The 17,914-nt window shown below is 36.3% G+C and overlaps 1 protein-coding gene across 3 annotated transcripts; it reads right to left on the bottom strand.

Moving 5' to 3' along the window:
• Nucleotides 1-550: 550 nt before the first annotated feature.
• On the bottom strand, nt 551-17,892 carry b4galnt1a (beta-1,4-N-acetyl-galactosaminyl transferase 1a). 3 transcript variants are annotated; one of them, XM_060894155.1, is made up of 11 exons: nt 17,769-17,892; nt 14,015-14,232; nt 10,694-10,858; nt 9,472-9,578; nt 7,397-7,434; nt 6,983-7,163; nt 6,179-6,280; nt 5,884-6,071; nt 4,143-4,283; nt 1,868-2,105; nt 551-1,764 (listed from the first exon to the last, which is right to left on the bottom strand). In XM_060894155.1, exons 2-11 carry the CDS (start codon nt 14,224-14,226, stop codon nt 1,559-1,561), a joined length of 1,578 nt encoding a protein of 525 aa, XP_060750138.1. In that variant the 5' UTR covers nt 14,227-14,232; nt 17,769-17,892; the 3' UTR covers nt 551-1,558. The 3 variants fall into 3 exon arrangements, with proteins under 3 accessions (XP_060750138.1, XP_060750137.1, XP_060750139.1); XM_060894154.1 differs by lacking the exon at nt 17,769-17,892 and adding an exon at nt 15,693-15,737; XM_060894156.1 differs by lacking the exon at nt 17,769-17,892 and adding an exon at nt 15,270-15,404.
• Between the last annotated feature and the right edge of the window lie 22 nt (nt 17,893-17,914).

The following is a 17,914-nucleotide window of genomic DNA, read 5'->3' as shown; positions in this document are numbered from 1 at the left end:
TCTGTATCTTGTGTGACCACCACTTGCCATCGAATGTGAGCATTTGCCCACTCACTTTGGTTACGACGATGAACTGCAGTCAGGTCAAGACCCCAATGAGGACAACAAGCATGCAGATGAGCTTCCCTGAGACTGTTTTTGACAGTTTGTGCAGACATTCTTTGGTTATGCAAACAATTGTTGCAGCAGCTGTCCGGGTGGCTAGTCTCAGAAGATCTTGGAGGTGAAAATGCTGGATGTGGAGGTCCAGGGGTGGTGTGGTTACACTTGGTCTGCGGTTGTGAGGCCGGTTGGATGTACCGCCAAATTCTCTGAAACACCTTTGGAGACGGATTATGGTAGAGAAATAAACATTCAATTCACAGGCAACAGCTCTGGTGGATGTTCCTTCAATCTGTGGCATTGTGCTGTGTGATAAAAAGTGCACATTTTAGATTGGCCTTATAGACAGATTTGTGAACAATATTTGAGAGAAATTAGGACTTTTGTGTACATAGAAAAAAGTATTAGATCTTTGAGTTCAGCTCATGAAAAATGAGGGCAAAAAAAGTTTGCATTTATAATTTTATTCAGTATATATTAATACAAAATATTTAAATATACGTTTCATATGTCAAATTACATGCAGTTTGCGTTAAAAATTAGAATAACATCAAAATATAGCACAAACAAGCACGGAAAACGATTCTATTCTGATGCAACACTACCACCCAGTAGCGATCCTTCATCATTACACTCCATTTATTTACGTTCAGAAGGTAAACGCTGTTCAGGTAGGAGCTAGATCTGGAGCCAGTCCCTGTAGGATTGGGTGCAGGGCAGAAAAATTCATTCCGGATGTGACGACAGTCCACGCAAAGATCCACACTTGAGAACTTGGGAAATACTGGACAGAGAGTAATCTAAGCTTAAGGTCCCAGTCAAGACCGTAAGGTTTTATATAAAATTTATACAAGATATGTATTTTACAGCACAGAATCATTTTACGTACAGTTCCAGGAAAAAAGTTTATCTTTATTTACATACCATAAAAAAAAAAAAAGCTTCCAACAAGTTAAGTGCTTACATTATTGACCTTACATAAGACATGCTTTCCTTGAGTCCCTGGAGTCATTATTTACTTACATGTTCATGTTTGGTCTTCACCATTGCATATGATGTAATGTCTTATGGAAGTCGAACTAGGCAGAGGACATTTAGAGAAAAAGAAGAAGAAGCAGCAGCAGCTTTCTTTTTTCCACATATACATTACAGCGCAGTAAAATTCTTCATCGCATATCCCAACTTTGGAGGTTGGAGTCATAGAACAGCGTCAGCCATGAATCAGCTTCACTGGAGCAGAGAGGGTTAAGGGACTTGCTCAAGGGCCCAAAAGTGGCAGTTTGGCAATGCTTGGGCTTGAACCCCATTCCACCAATCAACAACCCAGAGCCTTAAGAGATGCTGCAGCATGACCCAAGACCTCATACATGCAAAGCATGCACCTCACCACTGTGCTACCTCCCCACATTGCATAGAAATGGCATATTGCATTGTACAAATTTGTTAAGAATTACAGTTAATTACTAGTGAGGCATTTAAAATGATTCTTGAAATAAAAAAGTGCATTTTGGTTGCTCGAGTTGGTATACCGGAACTTAGAATAGGCCTTATCAGTTTCTGTTTGTCCCCAGGGCAACATTCCTTTGATCTTCGATGCATGGTTGATTACGACGTCATTACAGGAACCCACGTGAAGCACACCGAGGCCATCAACAAAAAACTCTAAAGTTGGAGAACATAAAGGCAAACTTTTCAAGTCACTTAATCAACAGCATTACATGAGATATTGTAGTTAATAATCAATTTTATATGAAACAATGCTTACCAAGGTGTGCAACCCGTGCCAGACGAGGGTCAAAGCCTACTTGTCGGACCTTATCGGTCCGTGCCATGAAGAAGTTAATAACAGCATCCGTGACCACACAATTAGGAAAGCCTTTGAGAACATGATAGAAGCCCCTCCTCATGTGTAAACAGTCTCCATTTTCTCCACCTTTTTCTGTTGAGATGATATGGCAGTAGGTGGCAGTGTATCCTGTCACCTCCCTGACTGCTCCACCAACCTGGGTGCATGCAAACACAAAATTACACCACAATTGCACTACAGTGCATGAAATATAGTGAAGGGTCCCATTCAAGCAGACAAACATTTTGTTCTAACTTCTTGCTGTAGATTTACGGCATTTGGCAGACAACCTTATTCAGAACGACGTACAAAGGTGCTTTGAAATCTCTCTCAATGGGTACATCAACACTGGTTCACGTAGTTACAGATTTTGGATACCATAAACCTAAATCTTTGTTTAGAGATTTTTTTAATATACACATAACACAAACAAGAAAGAGGAAGGTCAGTGACTCAGCTGTTCGGACATCTAGGGGAAGTTCATTCCACCACCTCAGTGCCAGGACAGAAAAGATTCTTGCTGTATACCTACCTTTAACCCTGAGAGATGGTGGGTTCAGTCGAGCAGTGCTGGTAGATCAGAGGAAGTGAGGTAATTAGAGCTTATTTAGAGCAAGTGGGAGCTGGTCCATTTTTGGCTTTGTAGGCAAGCATCAGTGCCTACTGAAGTTACCGGAAGCAAGCAGTGGGTTGGTGTGTAAGAAACTTAGAAAGGTTGAAAACAAGTCATGCAGCTGCATTTTGACAAATGCGTTCATACAGTATGTAGACCTGCCAGCTGTGAGTTGCAGTAACCCAGTCTTGAAATGACAAAAGACTGAACAAGTACCTGAGCAGCTTGTGTGGATAAAAATGGCTGAATCCTTCTGATGTAGCAAAACCTACATGAGTGTGTCACATGAGCAACATGTTCTATTTAATTCAATTCAAATTTATTTGTATATTTATTTATTTATATTTATCCACTTTTAACAATGGATATTGTCTCAAAGCAGCTTTACAGAACATAAACATAATACAAAAAATAAAATATACAAAGATGAATATTAGACCTATATTTAAATGTGTTTTGATTTATCCCCAATGAACATGCCTGTGGTGACTGAGGCAACTGTGGCAAGGAAAAACTCTCTTGGCTGGAAGAGGAAGAAACCTTGAGAGGAACCAGACTTAAAAGAGAACCTCATCCTCATTTGGGTGACACCGGAGGGCGTGATTATAAATATACAGTCTGACAATAGTGTATTTTTTGAGGTTGTTGTCCTCAAAGACCACAGAGTTGGCTTTGAATGTCTGAATACTTCGTGAAATAGAGTCCAACTAGAGCTGGTACATTACTAGATGCCTCAGAATCCTCACAGGGTTGGCCTCATCTCTCACATTTTCCTCACATGTAAGGAAAAGGACAGTTAATTGTCCATGCTTACCCCATGGAGCAGCGACCAAAGGAGAGATCAGATTGTTGTGTAGGGATATTTTAAGATCCTGACCTGGGGATGAATCACTCGAGATGAGCCGCATTTGCTGGGATTGAGTTTCGACTGATGAGCCGTCACCATGATGATATGTCTGCCAGACGTGCTGAGATCCGGACAGAAGTCATGGAATGTGAGGAAGGGAAGGACAAGGGTCCAGCCAACAACGACAACAGCAGCAGCTGTATGTAATAATACTTCAAAACTTTGACAAGTTGCATTCAGTCACAAATGCACTTCAGTGATGCTTTTTAAAGTCAGAAGCAAAATCTTGCAGCATTATATAAAGATCTCTGTGAAACAAAGCACTGACACACGTATGTACTATACTGCTTGGGTGTGCATGCAGCATGGAAATGTAAATGTTCTTTTTGACATTGGACATGTGAACAGGAAAAAGATTTGGATTTTTACTTTACAAGCACTGCAACCAGCAACAAAACCTGTAGCATTTACCCACAGCATTTATCAACACTTCTCATAAGTTAGAAAAAAGGTTTACAGGGTATAGCACTACACAGATGTGTGACAAACAAGCAGCAGTTGAAAGAAAGAAAGGAAAGCAAGAAACAGTGAAAAGGCTGAGGTTAAAGGTAAAAACTAATTTGCTTATGTAGAATGTAAGCAAATTGTAAAGAAAGTTTGGTTTAGTGAGACTAAGCTAACTTGGGTTATCAGCTTAGCAAAGAGCAAAGCAAAATTCAATGTGCTCCTCTTACCAGGTCTAAAGTGGTGCTCTCCAAAACATCCACCATTTTTTCCAGCCTTGTTTTGGAGGTGAAGATGAAATCATCATCCACCCACAGCACATATTTAGTCGTCACCTGAGAGATAGCGAGATTACGTCCAGCAAACCATCCCTGTGGAAAAGTTTAAAAGGTTAATTATGAGGCAGATTTCTTGAGCTAGGTTTTGTTACTCAAAAGTAACACTTAAATAAGGTGCTTAAAGTTTCTAGAAACCCGAAGACTAGATTTGAATGTGCATCTCTACAAACCTTTTCATAGAGTGTGGGTTCTGACAAGTAACACACTTTTACTATCGATTTTCTCTTGATAGTAAGAATGTGTGTGAGTCTTGAGGGTCCTATCTGACATCGTGTGTGTGTGTGTGTGTGTGTGTGTGTGTGTGTGTGTGTGTGTTTTGGTTAGGTAGGTAGGTAGGTTTTTTTCTGTAAAACACTGCAAGGTCTCTAAGCTGTCATGAAAGGCAATCAGAAAAGGGTTCTTATTTCCTTTGCGATTACAATATTTAATGTCCCACAGAAAATAATGGCTAATAAAATCTCCCAGAAATATAAAGGGAGATGGGAGCCAAGTAATAAGATGGTCTGGGTTTAAGTGTGTCAGATGTAGATGACGAGGAATGTAGATAGACCATTAGAACATGTAAGGTGTTTTGTATTGTCAGTCATACTGCTGTCACCTGTAGGTTGTTGCTAATATTGATGTGACTAAGAATCAAGTCATTTCTTATAGGGATGGCTGTACCACCAGACGCTTGCTTGTTATTAGGTCCAAAGTTGTTAAAAATGGTAAAATGACAATTCCAACAGATGATGTGTTTTGCCATTATTTATTTGAAAAGATAGCGACAGATGTCCTAGTTCTGCCTTTAGGAGATGGGCTTCTATTATGCTGCTCACTCTCTTTCACCTCCACATCTTAAGTTTGTCTTTCCTTTTAAGTTTTCTTTTTTGCTTGTGAGAAGCTTGCTTTACTGACTGGGGTTCCATTTTAATTCCTCCTTGATAGAAGCTTACTATAGTTTGTGGTTTGAGTTTTGGCTTTGTGTATCCACATGATGCCTATCTGGCAATGTTCTCACAGATCCTTTGAGCAAGTTGTTCAATCAGACAGAACACCATGTTCAAAGAATGGAAGCCACAGCTAACCACATTTCACAAGAACCTCTTCCTCCACTGTCAACTCACAGCAAATGTGTCCTCTATATTGTCACTATTTTGCAGTATATTGTGCATGATGCATTGCATGCATGTGTGTTCGCTTCGATCATGTGATTGTAGTCTGTGAGAATACAAGCATGGTTATTGACTTTTGACTAAAGTGTGTGTGTGTGTGGGGGTGTGTGTGTGTGTGTGTTTGACAAATACTTCTATATTTGTCAAGACATATTACGGTGCTTAGAATTTGAGTCTGAAGTATGAATGTGCTTTTATTAGGACTTTGTTATGTGACACTATTCAAACACATTTTTTTTCCACATCAGTTGTCTGTAATATATTTACTTTGTTTTCTCCCCTCCTGACCACCACACCACCCTCACGCTCACACAAACACACCCACAGAGGTTTACATTTGGTTCAGGAGACACTATAAAATTAAAAGTATTAGCTAGATATTAAACCCACTGCGAATCCACTTTTATTTTCTAAAAATCCTTTAATGTTTTTTTTTTTTAAAATAGAATCTCATACTATAGAACAGTGAAACTCTTTACCTTTTGGAAAGGCATGGTGTAGTGCTCTATATAAGGGCCAGTCACAGGCTTAGGATGCTCGTTGTCATCAGCTATAATGATCGTAACCGTTGGATAGAACTGTCGAATGCTGTCAATCAAATCCTGAAGCTTGTCATAACGCAGAAACGTTTTTGTAGCAATAGAGACAAGCCTGGATATGTCATATTCTAAAAGAAGAGGAAGAAAGTAAAACTAATGAAGTAAATATATTTTCCATTTTGAAAAGGTTTTACATATGTGTGTGTCATTACATGTCGGGTCCTGTGTGAATTACCTCCTTTAGGTCCAGCAGGTCCAGGATCATAGAGTTTAGGAATGAGTTCATGTCGGATATTAATGGTGAAGGATGCTTGGTATCCATCAGTCCCAAATTGCACTGCCACGACACAGAAAAAATAAATTGTTTCATGTACTAAGATGACATTAATTAATTGAATACATCATTTAAAAAAATTAACATTACATGACATTAAAAACTAAACACAAATAATTTCAATAAAAAAGAATTCATCAATAAATTAGGAATAATCCAATCTATTGCCAAATACATTTCTACCATTTCTTGAGCATTGACAGGTGAGTCAGTCACCTTGAAAATCACCTTCTTTTATTTCCCTTTTTTTTTTTTTTAAAGTTAATTTCAGTGTAACAGCTTAATGCCATGTTCACACACTTGCAGTGACAAAGTGAGCAGACACCATTTATTTTCCGCTAACATGAGCAATAGAAACTGCTGGTGACCAGATGTGTGTCCAGGAAAAAACTTTATGCAAATATGGAGGAACTTCGTGCATAAAGGACAGAAGAAAGTAGAGCAAACAGGATCCATGGCAATGGATGACGTATATACACACTGATGAATTTTAAATACAATTATCAAATCTCCCTCCAGAGATTTTAATTTAAATGGCAAGAAAATTGATATGGAATGTCAGCTGTAAAAATCACTGATTACTAATGTGTTGTCCCGCCCACTTTTATTACTATGGAACCAGTAGTAGGAATGCCTACTGGTGACCGCATAGTGATAAATCCAGTGCATGTGTGAAGGTAGCATCAGTCAAGCATGGCAGCTCACCTATGTCTGCAGTATTTGGATGAAAAATTGTATTTGTATAATTGATGAACTGCAGTTGTCTATTAAGCGCAGGTAAAAGTGGGCTGGAGAGAATCATCTGCATTTTTCCATCCCCGCTTACGTTGACATCACCCACCAAGGCTGCTACGTCAAACGTGCCCATGCTGGCAGTTAAATTAACCTGCAACAAACAGGGAAGTCAACATTACTGCAAAAAACGTCAATAAATCTGACCAACACAAGAAAATGTTTTGCCAGAACACTGAATAAATCTTGTGCATAAAATCCTTTTTTATTATAATGATTTCCTGATTTTTAATCTTGTTTTAAAGACAACAAGCCCAAATACATATATACCAAACACATAACAATTTACAGTATGTGCACAGAAAGAAAAACAATTAGAAAACTTACTCTATAAGCACTCTGTGACTTCATTTTCAGAGCCAAGCCTTAGAACAAGAAAAACAAAAAGATTTTCAGAAATCTGAACAAAACAGGCTCACAACCCACTTATCTAGCAGCTATAAAAAATACACTGAGAACAAGTTGATCACACAATTTCACACCACTGATTTACTCCCAACAAGAAATCAAGTATTAACCCCTTAAACACTTTTGCTTGCAGAATGAACAAACATTTTGTCCTGCCATCAGTTCAGTATATAGTGGCACGGGAAAGAGACAGATCTCCATCTGTGTGGTGTAAAGTGACGCAACACCAATTAAAGTTATTCTTAGTTACTCTTACCAGCCTAAAATTTTATTTTGCAAAAAATAATTTTTAAAAATATGCAAAAAAAATTTAATTTATTTTTAATTTGTCCATGTACAACTTGTCACATTTGGTAACTAATTACAGGACAGATGACTGCTTTAAGGCATGGGAAGCATGAGCTAAACTGCAATAATTAAATGTACAGAGTTTATATTATGCTAATATATCATTCACTTCCTTATTGAAAATCTACACTGATGCTCCGAGTAAACATGTCCCGCCTTTCAAGTTTAATCAGTTGAACCGATATGGTATGCTTCACTGTCTGAACAGGAGCAAAGTCTTGAGGTGTCTGCGCAAAGTTGACGCACTAATAACAACACCATTTATATTACTTAAAGACAGCAGTATCTCCCAATGTCTCAAACCCAAAGTAAAATAAAACCGGATTAAACTTGAAAGGCGGGACATGTTTACTTCCATGCAATCCACATTAAGTCGTTAATTCAGAAAAACAGAGCAAAAAACTTTTTATTCATGAAAAATTCTCATAATTTTGAGATAATTAAGTCGTTAATTCAGAAAAAGAGCAAAAAATTTTTTCCTGATAAATTCTCTCATAATTCTGAGATAATTAAGTCGTTAATTCAGAAAAACAGAGTAGATTTTTTTACTCAAGTGAATGCTTCCGTAGTCCACCATATTATGATCGGTTTTACTTGTTTCTTATAAAAGGTGGCTGAGTGCAAAACAGGAAGACAGACCAACAAAACTACCAACTAGTTGTTTTTCCGTTACCACATGCATCCTGGCAGCTATAAACAATTACACACAGAGCAACTTTTTCATGAGAAACAGTAGGGTGCAATCGTCTGTTCTGAAAGCTTCAGCATATTAATATCATCTTTTCTTCACTATTTTGTAAAATAGCATTTTGATTATTTAATTATTAACGTTAGTTTATGTGGACCATGTGCATTATGAGTCTGTGTATTAACAGTAATGATTTAAAATCAGTGCATTAACATAAACCAATAACTTAATTTATAGCCAGTAAACATTTATCAATATTTATCAACACTTGGCTATGAAAAGCAATAAATAATATCATGGTGATCTTTGAATATTATGCAAAATTAAAGAGCACACACATTTAACATACAATCAACCTTAACTAGATTTGTAAAGTTTGTCACGACAAACTTTGATGTTGGCTTTGACAAAGCAAGTATTCGCTTGCCAAAACATTTGGAGTGGGGACGAGCATGTGACGTCATCCGAAGACTCATATTTTCACGGGACGTCATCAGAATACCCGTGAGGAAGTTCCCCTCATTGTTCTGAGTGTTTTGATATGTCACATGTCCATGTTGTAAAAAGTTTTTTGATTTTGCATATTTTGTGGGACGGGGCTGCAAGACAACCGGAAGGCCAGTCGGTACACCAATTTAAAACTTTGTTCAGAGTATCACTCTAAAGGAGCTGGCTGAGTTTGGTGTAAACCTCAAATTTATAATGGGAGTCTATGGGAAAAAAGGCCACTTTGAGACCTGGTACCAGAAGTACCGGTACTCGGATCGCTTAGAAAAGTAATAGCAACAAACGCCAGACCAGGATCTACGACATACCCGAATTTGGTGCATGTGGTCTGAAAGCCCTAGGAGGAGTTACTCTTGATATATTTTTGTCTAAGCTTAAATAGGAAAACAGAATGTTGGCTTCTACAAAGCCAACATATTCAGAGATATGTTGTTTTAATAGACGCTCTTACCAGGAATTAAAGTAGACTTTTTAGGCTGGACATCTACCCCCTGGGTGGGGTACTGAAGAGGGGTGTTTGCCTCAGCAATGATGAGAAGATTTGCTGCTGTGTGTGATCTGTAAGTCCAGAGTTCTTGTAAGTGAAATATAAGAGCACACTTTTCATTGTATGAAAACACATTCATCATCTAACCATCCAGCCATGCATACACACATCCATCCCTCACTACATCCATCCATCCATCCATCCATCCATCCATGTCACTGCTTTATTCTCATCAGGGTGGTTATTAAGCCTATCCTGGAAACACTGGGCAGAAAGGAGGGACAAAGTAGACCTGACCTAGATCGTGGCTACATGCAAAACCTCTCGTCTGGTAAACAAATGACAACACAAGGTTTGAGGCACTATCTGCAACAATCTAGTGGTCTCTGAGTACTTCTGCATGGTATAAACCCCACTTGAGTTTCCTCAGTAATACAGACATTATTCAGGAAGTACCTGCTTTTAGTAATATGTTTTTAAATGTGGGTAAAGATGCGATGTGTAAAGGAGGAAGTAGTTATCAGGAATTTCTGCAACAAATTAACGGCAACTGAGCGTTGAAAAATAATTCTGTACAACTACATGTATGTGCATGTTTTATTCGAGTTGTTTAGAGTTAAAGAACAAACGGATTGCCTATAATAAGCCAAGTGAAGACAGGCACATTAATAAAGCAAATTGCAAAGGTTATTGTGTGGTATTGTGGAAAAACCCATCTGGGTTCACGGTTATATTTTGCAAAATAATGTAGAATTTCTCTAAGCATGCCCGGGTTATCTACAAAGATCATATTAAGAAGAGGAGGAACCAGTTGAAGAAACATCTGTATGTTATCTAGATTAGATATAAAAATATAAGACAGTTTTCATGGTCAGTTTATAAATTGCTTATAGTTTCTTAGTATAAAATAAAATTCATGTTCAATCAATAAATTTGCTTGCTTTTAGAGAGTATTTTAATGGAATTGTAAAAACTAAAAAGTAATAAAAAAATGAGATTAAAGAGTTAAGATGCAAAAAAGAGAAATATCTTTCAATTCTTGAAAGCAGCTGCATATAATACAAAAGGTCACCAAGCACAGGCTTTTCACTCAGTAGATAAGACATTCCTGTGTGCATCCATGAGTCACCTGGTACAGTAAGGGTGGGGAAAAAATAGCAAACATTGTTTGGCCCAAACACCTCACCTTAACAAGAAGTCGTTGTACTCATGCCTTCGTCGCTTTTTTATTTCCTCCAGTTCTTTAGCACTAAATGCAGTCTGCAGCTCCTCAGCACCAACCCGAGGAAAAAAAAGATCACCAAAGGGCACATTAAGATGCCATGCATCTCCATTGCAAACACATCCATTTCTGCAATGTAACATGAAATTGATTTTTTTTAATTGCTGGTAAGAGAGCAAGACAAATTAAGCTTTATCAATAGTTAATTTCTTGATTCCATTTTCTGTGCTTTTTTAAAACACTAATCACAAAGACTGCTTTGCAACATCATGCTGAATGTCTACAATGCTGCATTCTGTAATCATTAAGTAATTCATGTAAGATTGGGACAAAGTGCAGATTTAACTAACAAAACTGATTAACTGAGGCATCAATCCAAAATGTTTACTCAGCACCAGGATGAATGAAGGCTTATTAATAAATAATTATATACGGACAGCTTATGTTTCCTGCTTTTTCAGTTACACCACAAAAGTGAAGACCATAAGTGCTGTTTATAATGATTAGAATAATTAAATGTGTTAAAGAACAGTGAAAATCAATAGGTAAGATATAGGACATAGGAACAAATAAGTGACTTTAAGAAGATCTGTGAATCTTCTCACCAAACCTTTTAGATTATCTTTCATGAAACTAGTATGATCGAGAAATATCAAGCCTAAATGTGTTTCAAAATATTTCTCACTTGTGAAGTCAGACCAGAGTCTGAGTGTAGTTCACAGTGCTGTGTTTTCATTACAATTCAGTTCAATATCATTTTTCTAAATACAAAGTTTTAAATTAACATTTATAGTTATCCCTAATGAGCATGCCAGAGTAGATAGTGAAAAAAATTATTCCCTGAGGTGAAACAAGGAAGAAATCTTTAGAGGAACTAGGCTCAAAAGGGAACCCATCCTCATCTGGGTGAAACAAAACAGTGTGACTAAAATTTCCAGTGAGCTCAAGTATATCTATTTATGCCCACTAACAGAATGCCCACTAACAGTAGGTATCTGCCCAAAAAGGACTAAAAAAAAGGTTTTTACAATAAAAACCATGACTTGACCGCAAATAAAAAGGGGCTTCAAGGTGATCAAGAAATAGGGTCATTGCCTCAGTGATGGTTGTCATTTTTAATTGAACATGAAAAAGATAAAGAAAAGCGTTTAATCTTGAAAATGATAAATAATCCAATCATAGGTTGAAAATTCAAATTTACAGATTACATTAACGATCATGATTTATCAGGAGACTGAAATTATAAAAAAAAAAAAAACATTATCATCGGTTATATAATACCAAAACGTACTGGGTCAGTTGCTATTAGTTTCTTTTCTTCTTTTTGGTATATGATAAATTCTAATAGGTTTACAGGTTGGCATATTTTTGTCATTAAATGTAGCTGCAAAAATGTTCTGGCACAAGAAGAGGCCACTTGACAAACCTGTTTTAAGAGGACATGTGGGAGGAAGGTAGGGAGGGAGGGAGAGGGAGAGAGAAGGAGAGAGAGGGAGAGAGAGGGAGAGACATGCTTTTTAGTGTTCAATGTTGAAGATGAGGAGACGGATATCACAGCTTTCCTCAAAAGAAAGAAAGAAAACAAAAGATAGACAGACAGACAGACAGACAGACAGACAGAGACAGAGACAGAGACAGAGACAGAGATAGATAGATAGATAGATAGATAGATAGATAGATAGGTTATTTGTTATGCTAGCCATGTTATAGCATTTCAAAAATAGCGTTCAACAAGGCCTTGGTGCAACATTACATTTAATGCAAAATTTGAAGTGGAAGTGCACAGGACAATGTAGGTGAGAATATAAGAATCACTAGCAGCATACCCTGTCTTAGTATTAACCACAAAGATAAACAAATAGGCAATAAAAATGATATTAAATATGTTGTCCTCAACCACAAATACTATAATGTTTTAACACGTATGAAATTTATTTTTCTCATTTTTTTCTTTTTTTTTTTAAAAAAAAAAAAAAAAAATCTAAATCGTTTAACTGGGAAATTATCCATTGGTCAGAAGATTTATTAATTACTGTTCTTTTCGATATTGAGCATCACAAACTGGCCTACATACTAAGATGCATTTAGAAGTGTGTCAACCTTTAGAGTTTTATCTTCACTGCTAATCACATTCAGCAAAACTGTTTGTTTAAAAACAAAACAACCCATTATCTTATTACTCATCTCAGATAAGAATGGTGGGAAAATTGTGAGGGGCAGCTAAAAATGCTATTATTGCTCATTCTGTGGGTGTCACCTTACTACCATTTACTGTACAGGTAGTATTTAGGAGTCCATACTTAGGAGTATTTAGATAAATTAATATTAAGCATTTGAACCATTTTTTAGTGAAGTCGGAAGATTCATTTTGCTACGTTATTATTCACAGGAAATCTACTAAGAACCTAATATCTGTAAACGCTGGAAACACAGATTCTATGACAGTATTTAATGTTGTTCGTGGGAAGGTAAGATGCACATAGGTATAAGTCATCTACAGTCATTTTTAGTCTCATGTCTGTTTTTTGTCCCCAAAAAGCAAAACAAATCATGAGATTTTTTAATGATTATGTTTCATGCAAGTAAAAGAAATAAATATTTAAGATGTGTTGTTCCTGTGAAGAACAGAATCACACTGTGGGTAAATAGGTAAGTAGAACAGTATAGATTTCCTGTTTTTATGACCTAATTAGATTCATTGACGCAGCATAAATATTTATATTGCATGAAAATGACCATTAGTATGTATTATATGTAAACGGTACACGGATAAGCACAAAATCCCTCATCACCATCTACTCTATGCGCGGCCTCGCACACACTACAGCTGTAAAACACATCAGTTTTTTTTATTTAGTCTATCAATCCATCCATCCATCCATCCATCTTACTGTCAAAAAAATCAAGGCATCATAAATATTATTGTTTATGGCTTAGTAAATTTTGTAAATATTTTTAAGGATTCTATCTCTCGTTGACTGAATTACGTTCATTATGTGCTATAATAGAGTCCACACTCTTGCCTGGAAGAATAAAAAAGGGCTTTTCACAGTAATGCCATAGGGGAACCAAAAATAGTTATTTAATGTAACTTTCATTGAATAGTTCTCTATGGTATGGTTTTCTTAGTGCCATGAAGAACATTTTTATAGTCTGAAGAACCTCTTTTCACTACAAAGAAGCTTTTGTGTAATAGAAATGTTCCCTGCATATTAAAGGTTCCTCATAGAACCACACACAATGATAAAGAACCGTTTAAAAACCTTTATTTTTAAGTGTACTCACCGTGCTGTAATTTCTTTGAGTTTGTAAGGAACAGTGGTCTCGCCTTTCTTCAACTGTTCATTACGACCAAGAAGCTTTGTTATGGTGGAGTTTAGTCTTCTTTGATCATCCATCACAGTTGGTGCATTTGGGCTCCAGTGATGAATGACAAAAATAACTAACAGTCCTAATATGACAAAACCCATCAAAACCTTCACCCTCTGCACACGCATGATGACCTGTGGATAACAAATGGTGTAATGCATGGATACATATCGAATTTTTTGATCATAGATTCAGCAAACATATTCCTCTTATGCTGTGTGCTAAAGATTAGTGTTTGGTTATCCACAACAGTGCTGCAGATCTTCAATGTTAAGTCTTAAGATCTTTTAATACATGCAACATAGCTTCATGCCAGCTTGTTAGATTACAGATGATATGTTATATTTTATACTATGTTATTTGGAGGAGGCCACATTTACACATGAATTTGTTACATATTTGCATCATCGGATGTTTATGATCTTTGTAGATCAAGAACAGAGACTGTTCATTATGTTTGTAACATTTCAAACATTGCTTCTGGTTTGGTTATTTATTCCAAACCGGAAGCTTTTGACTTTGTATAAGGAATAAAGAAAAAAACCCAGTTTCTGTTCTTCTTCAGAAGAACAGAAGAGGAAACATAAGTGGATAAAAATTCCCCAGAAAAGACAAACCCAGATTGTATACAACAGGTTTATCGGGAAAGTATTGATAATGTGGGTGACTCAGAAACTCATGTAGCAAATATGATACAAAATGCACTACAACTGAATGGAACTTCAATGACGTGAAAATGTTTAAAGGAAAAATATCAAAATAAAATAAAGGAAAGATATATTTAGATAAAAAAAAAACGTATAAAGGAAAACGTTTTCGGATCTATATTTACTTGTGTTGTTCATACTGCTCAAATAAAAAATCGCATTATCTTTTTACGTTTTTTTTTTAAAGATTTATTTTTTTTTTTTAACGCAGTAAAGGTAATATTACAAAAGGCAACAAAACACATTGTAAAATGTTTCAGTCACAAAACCTGATGATAGAAGCTAGGAAACAGAAACGGGCTGTTACCTGTTACTCGTGTGTCAGTAGGCTAACACAGTCAAAGTTCAACTTCACTTTTGCGTCATGCGAAATTCAGAGCTAAACATTATAATTATTAACTAATAAATAATATAAATAAACTATTTACTAACGCTATTACTAACGCAAAAAATAAAAAATTTACCTTTATTTTTACGACCGTTTAATTCCGACTTTTATTCCCTGGCAAGACACCCGGCATCAGCGCTTAGCCCTGCATTATCATTAGTGCCCACGGCTCCTGACAGGCTTGCCATATCCGCATTCACACAAATTCATTGAATGCATGCGTATTCTGTCTACAATTGCCTACAATTAAGTTGTTACCATGTCTGCAGGGCAGGTCTCTTTCACTGTCATATTAATTTAAGAAAATTCTTTCCTTTTTTTTTCTGGAAGAGGTTTGGTGGTTTGCATATTTTTTGCATTAAAGTCAAATAAGATGGATAAAAGAAACAGTAAACGTGTGAGCTATCCCACTCTCATGTTCTTGGGTTAAAAGTAAAATGTAAAAGTAAAAAGTAAAAGACTATTGCGTTACCAAGGTGCCATGAATCAGTTCACTCACCCTTACTAGATATTCCAGCTGTAACCGCATCATGATGAACGTTTTATACATTGTTCTGTAGCAGAAATCGTTCTGAGATATTAACATAAGGGAAATCACATTTTTCTAACTACAAACATGGTGTCAGTTTTCTTGTCACAGTATTTCTAACTTAACCCACTGGATGATGTTAAATTGTTGATAAAATGTTAAGCTTATAACAAAAACAATACAAAATTAACAATTAATTGTGCGCACACATTATGTAGTTGGGCTTGCTTTTGCAAAGCAAAATGAAAGTTGATAAACCTGTTCCATAAAAAGACACTACGATTAATCAAACAATGTTAAGAAAACCGGTAAGACCAATTGCAGGACTTCAGTCTTCATTAATAATTTGTCAGAGGTTAAAAGTTATATGTTACAACAATTGACCAGTAGATGTCAGGAAAGGACCAGGAAGAGTCCTATTATTATCATGCATTGCTATCATTTTACCAAAAGGTGGCGCTTTTTTGAGATTTGGGGTGTGTGTGTGTGTGTGTGTGTGTGTGTGTGTGTGTGTGTGTGTGTGTGTGTGTGTGTGTGTGTGTGTGTGTGTGTGTGTGTGTGTGTGTGTGTGTGTGTGTGTGTGTGTGTGTGTGTGTTTTCCACAACCTTTGGTTGGCAGTTGACTAGTAGGCTACTTTGCATGTCACACTCATCAGCACCCCTGTAGGTCTAGTCCTACATCCAGCCCTGCTTTAGTGTTGTTTTATTATAAAATATCTTGTTAAGCAAGATGCATTGCTTTTTCAGAGGACAACTGAAAAAAAACTGGAAAATTCTTCCACTTTTTGGAGGAAGCAAATCTGTACAGATTAAGATCTCAACTACTCTTAAAGAATTACAGAAGTAGGTACAGAACAGGTGTTGTTTTTACTGCTGTTTAGCCTGTGTGGTTGTGATAGATTAATAGTAGCAGATGGATAAATCTTAGTTCATCTTATACATGAATAATGATTACAATTGACTTTAATTGCCTTTCTAACTTTTAGCGGGTGCATGCATGTGTGTGTGTGTGTGTGTGTGTGTGTGTGTGTGTGTGTGTGTTTGTGTTCTCTACAGGTGGGGTAACCCAACCCAGAATTCAGTTAGTCATTAAAAATCGGAATACGTGTCTGCATGAGAACTACTTGGCACAATTGATTATTCATACACCTGCTTCTGATCCTACAATATCTTTGAATTTGTGTAAGTGTACAAACTGTACAAAGTGTGCAATTGTTAAAATTGTTTCAGGTTTGATAGCCTGGTAGTCACACCAATTATTGATTTGATTTAGATTTTTCGTCTGTTTGCTCAATTGAATTTTGTAAATTGCTATAAAGAAACATTTATATATATATATATATATATATATATATATATATATATATATATATATATATATATATATATATATATAAAAAACAATTCTTACTTTACACCATTTTTCACACCTAACTAATAGTACTTTTGCACAGTATTGTACATCTGAAATCATTATGTGACCATGTAAAGGAAAACATTATGTAAAAAAAACTGGCCAATGTTTTTTAAACAAAACTCATGAAGCTTGTGGCCCGAAAAGTGTACAAAAGCTATCTGTGATCAGTGGGTAGTGTCTGTGGGAGAGATATATCAGCTGGTAGCTGTTTATTTTGATTTTATTTGTTTAAATAACCATATTTGTTGAATCAGTAATCAGTTTATGTTGTTAAGAATTAAATGAATTGACACGTTAATTATTAATTGACATCAGCTGTGTATTATCATAAGCGCGCAGCCATGGTTGCCAGATCTGCGCCAGAAAACTCACCCAAAAAATAGTGAGTATAGAAGTGTAGAAGAATTTAAAAAAAAAAAAAAAAACATAAAATGTGGAAAAGTATAGATTATTTAACAGACATTCAGAATTGTGCTTAAACATAATCATTAAAAAGGCCATTATATAGACATATCCTATATATATTATTACTATTGACACTTTACTAGAACATGATTGACCAACTTAATCATGCAGATATCTATTCACTCTCTCTCTCTCACTCATTTTCTACCGCTTATCCGAATTACCTCAGGTCACGGGGAGCCTGTGCCTATCTCAGGCGTCATCGGGCATCAAGGCAGGATACACCCTGGACGGAGTGCCAACCTATCGCAGGGAACACACACACTCTGGACGGTTGTCATCGTATTCTGAGCCTTGTTTTTCTACCTTT

Source organism: Tachysurus vachellii, chromosome 19, assembly GCF_030014155.1.
Source record: "Tachysurus vachellii isolate PV-2020 chromosome 19, HZAU_Pvac_v1, whole genome shotgun sequence".
Classification (NCBI taxonomy): domain Eukaryota; kingdom Metazoa; phylum Chordata; class Actinopteri; order Siluriformes; family Bagridae; genus Tachysurus; species Tachysurus vachellii.
Note: the sequence above shows the minus strand (reverse complement) of the source record. Positions and strands in the feature narration are given on the sequence as shown.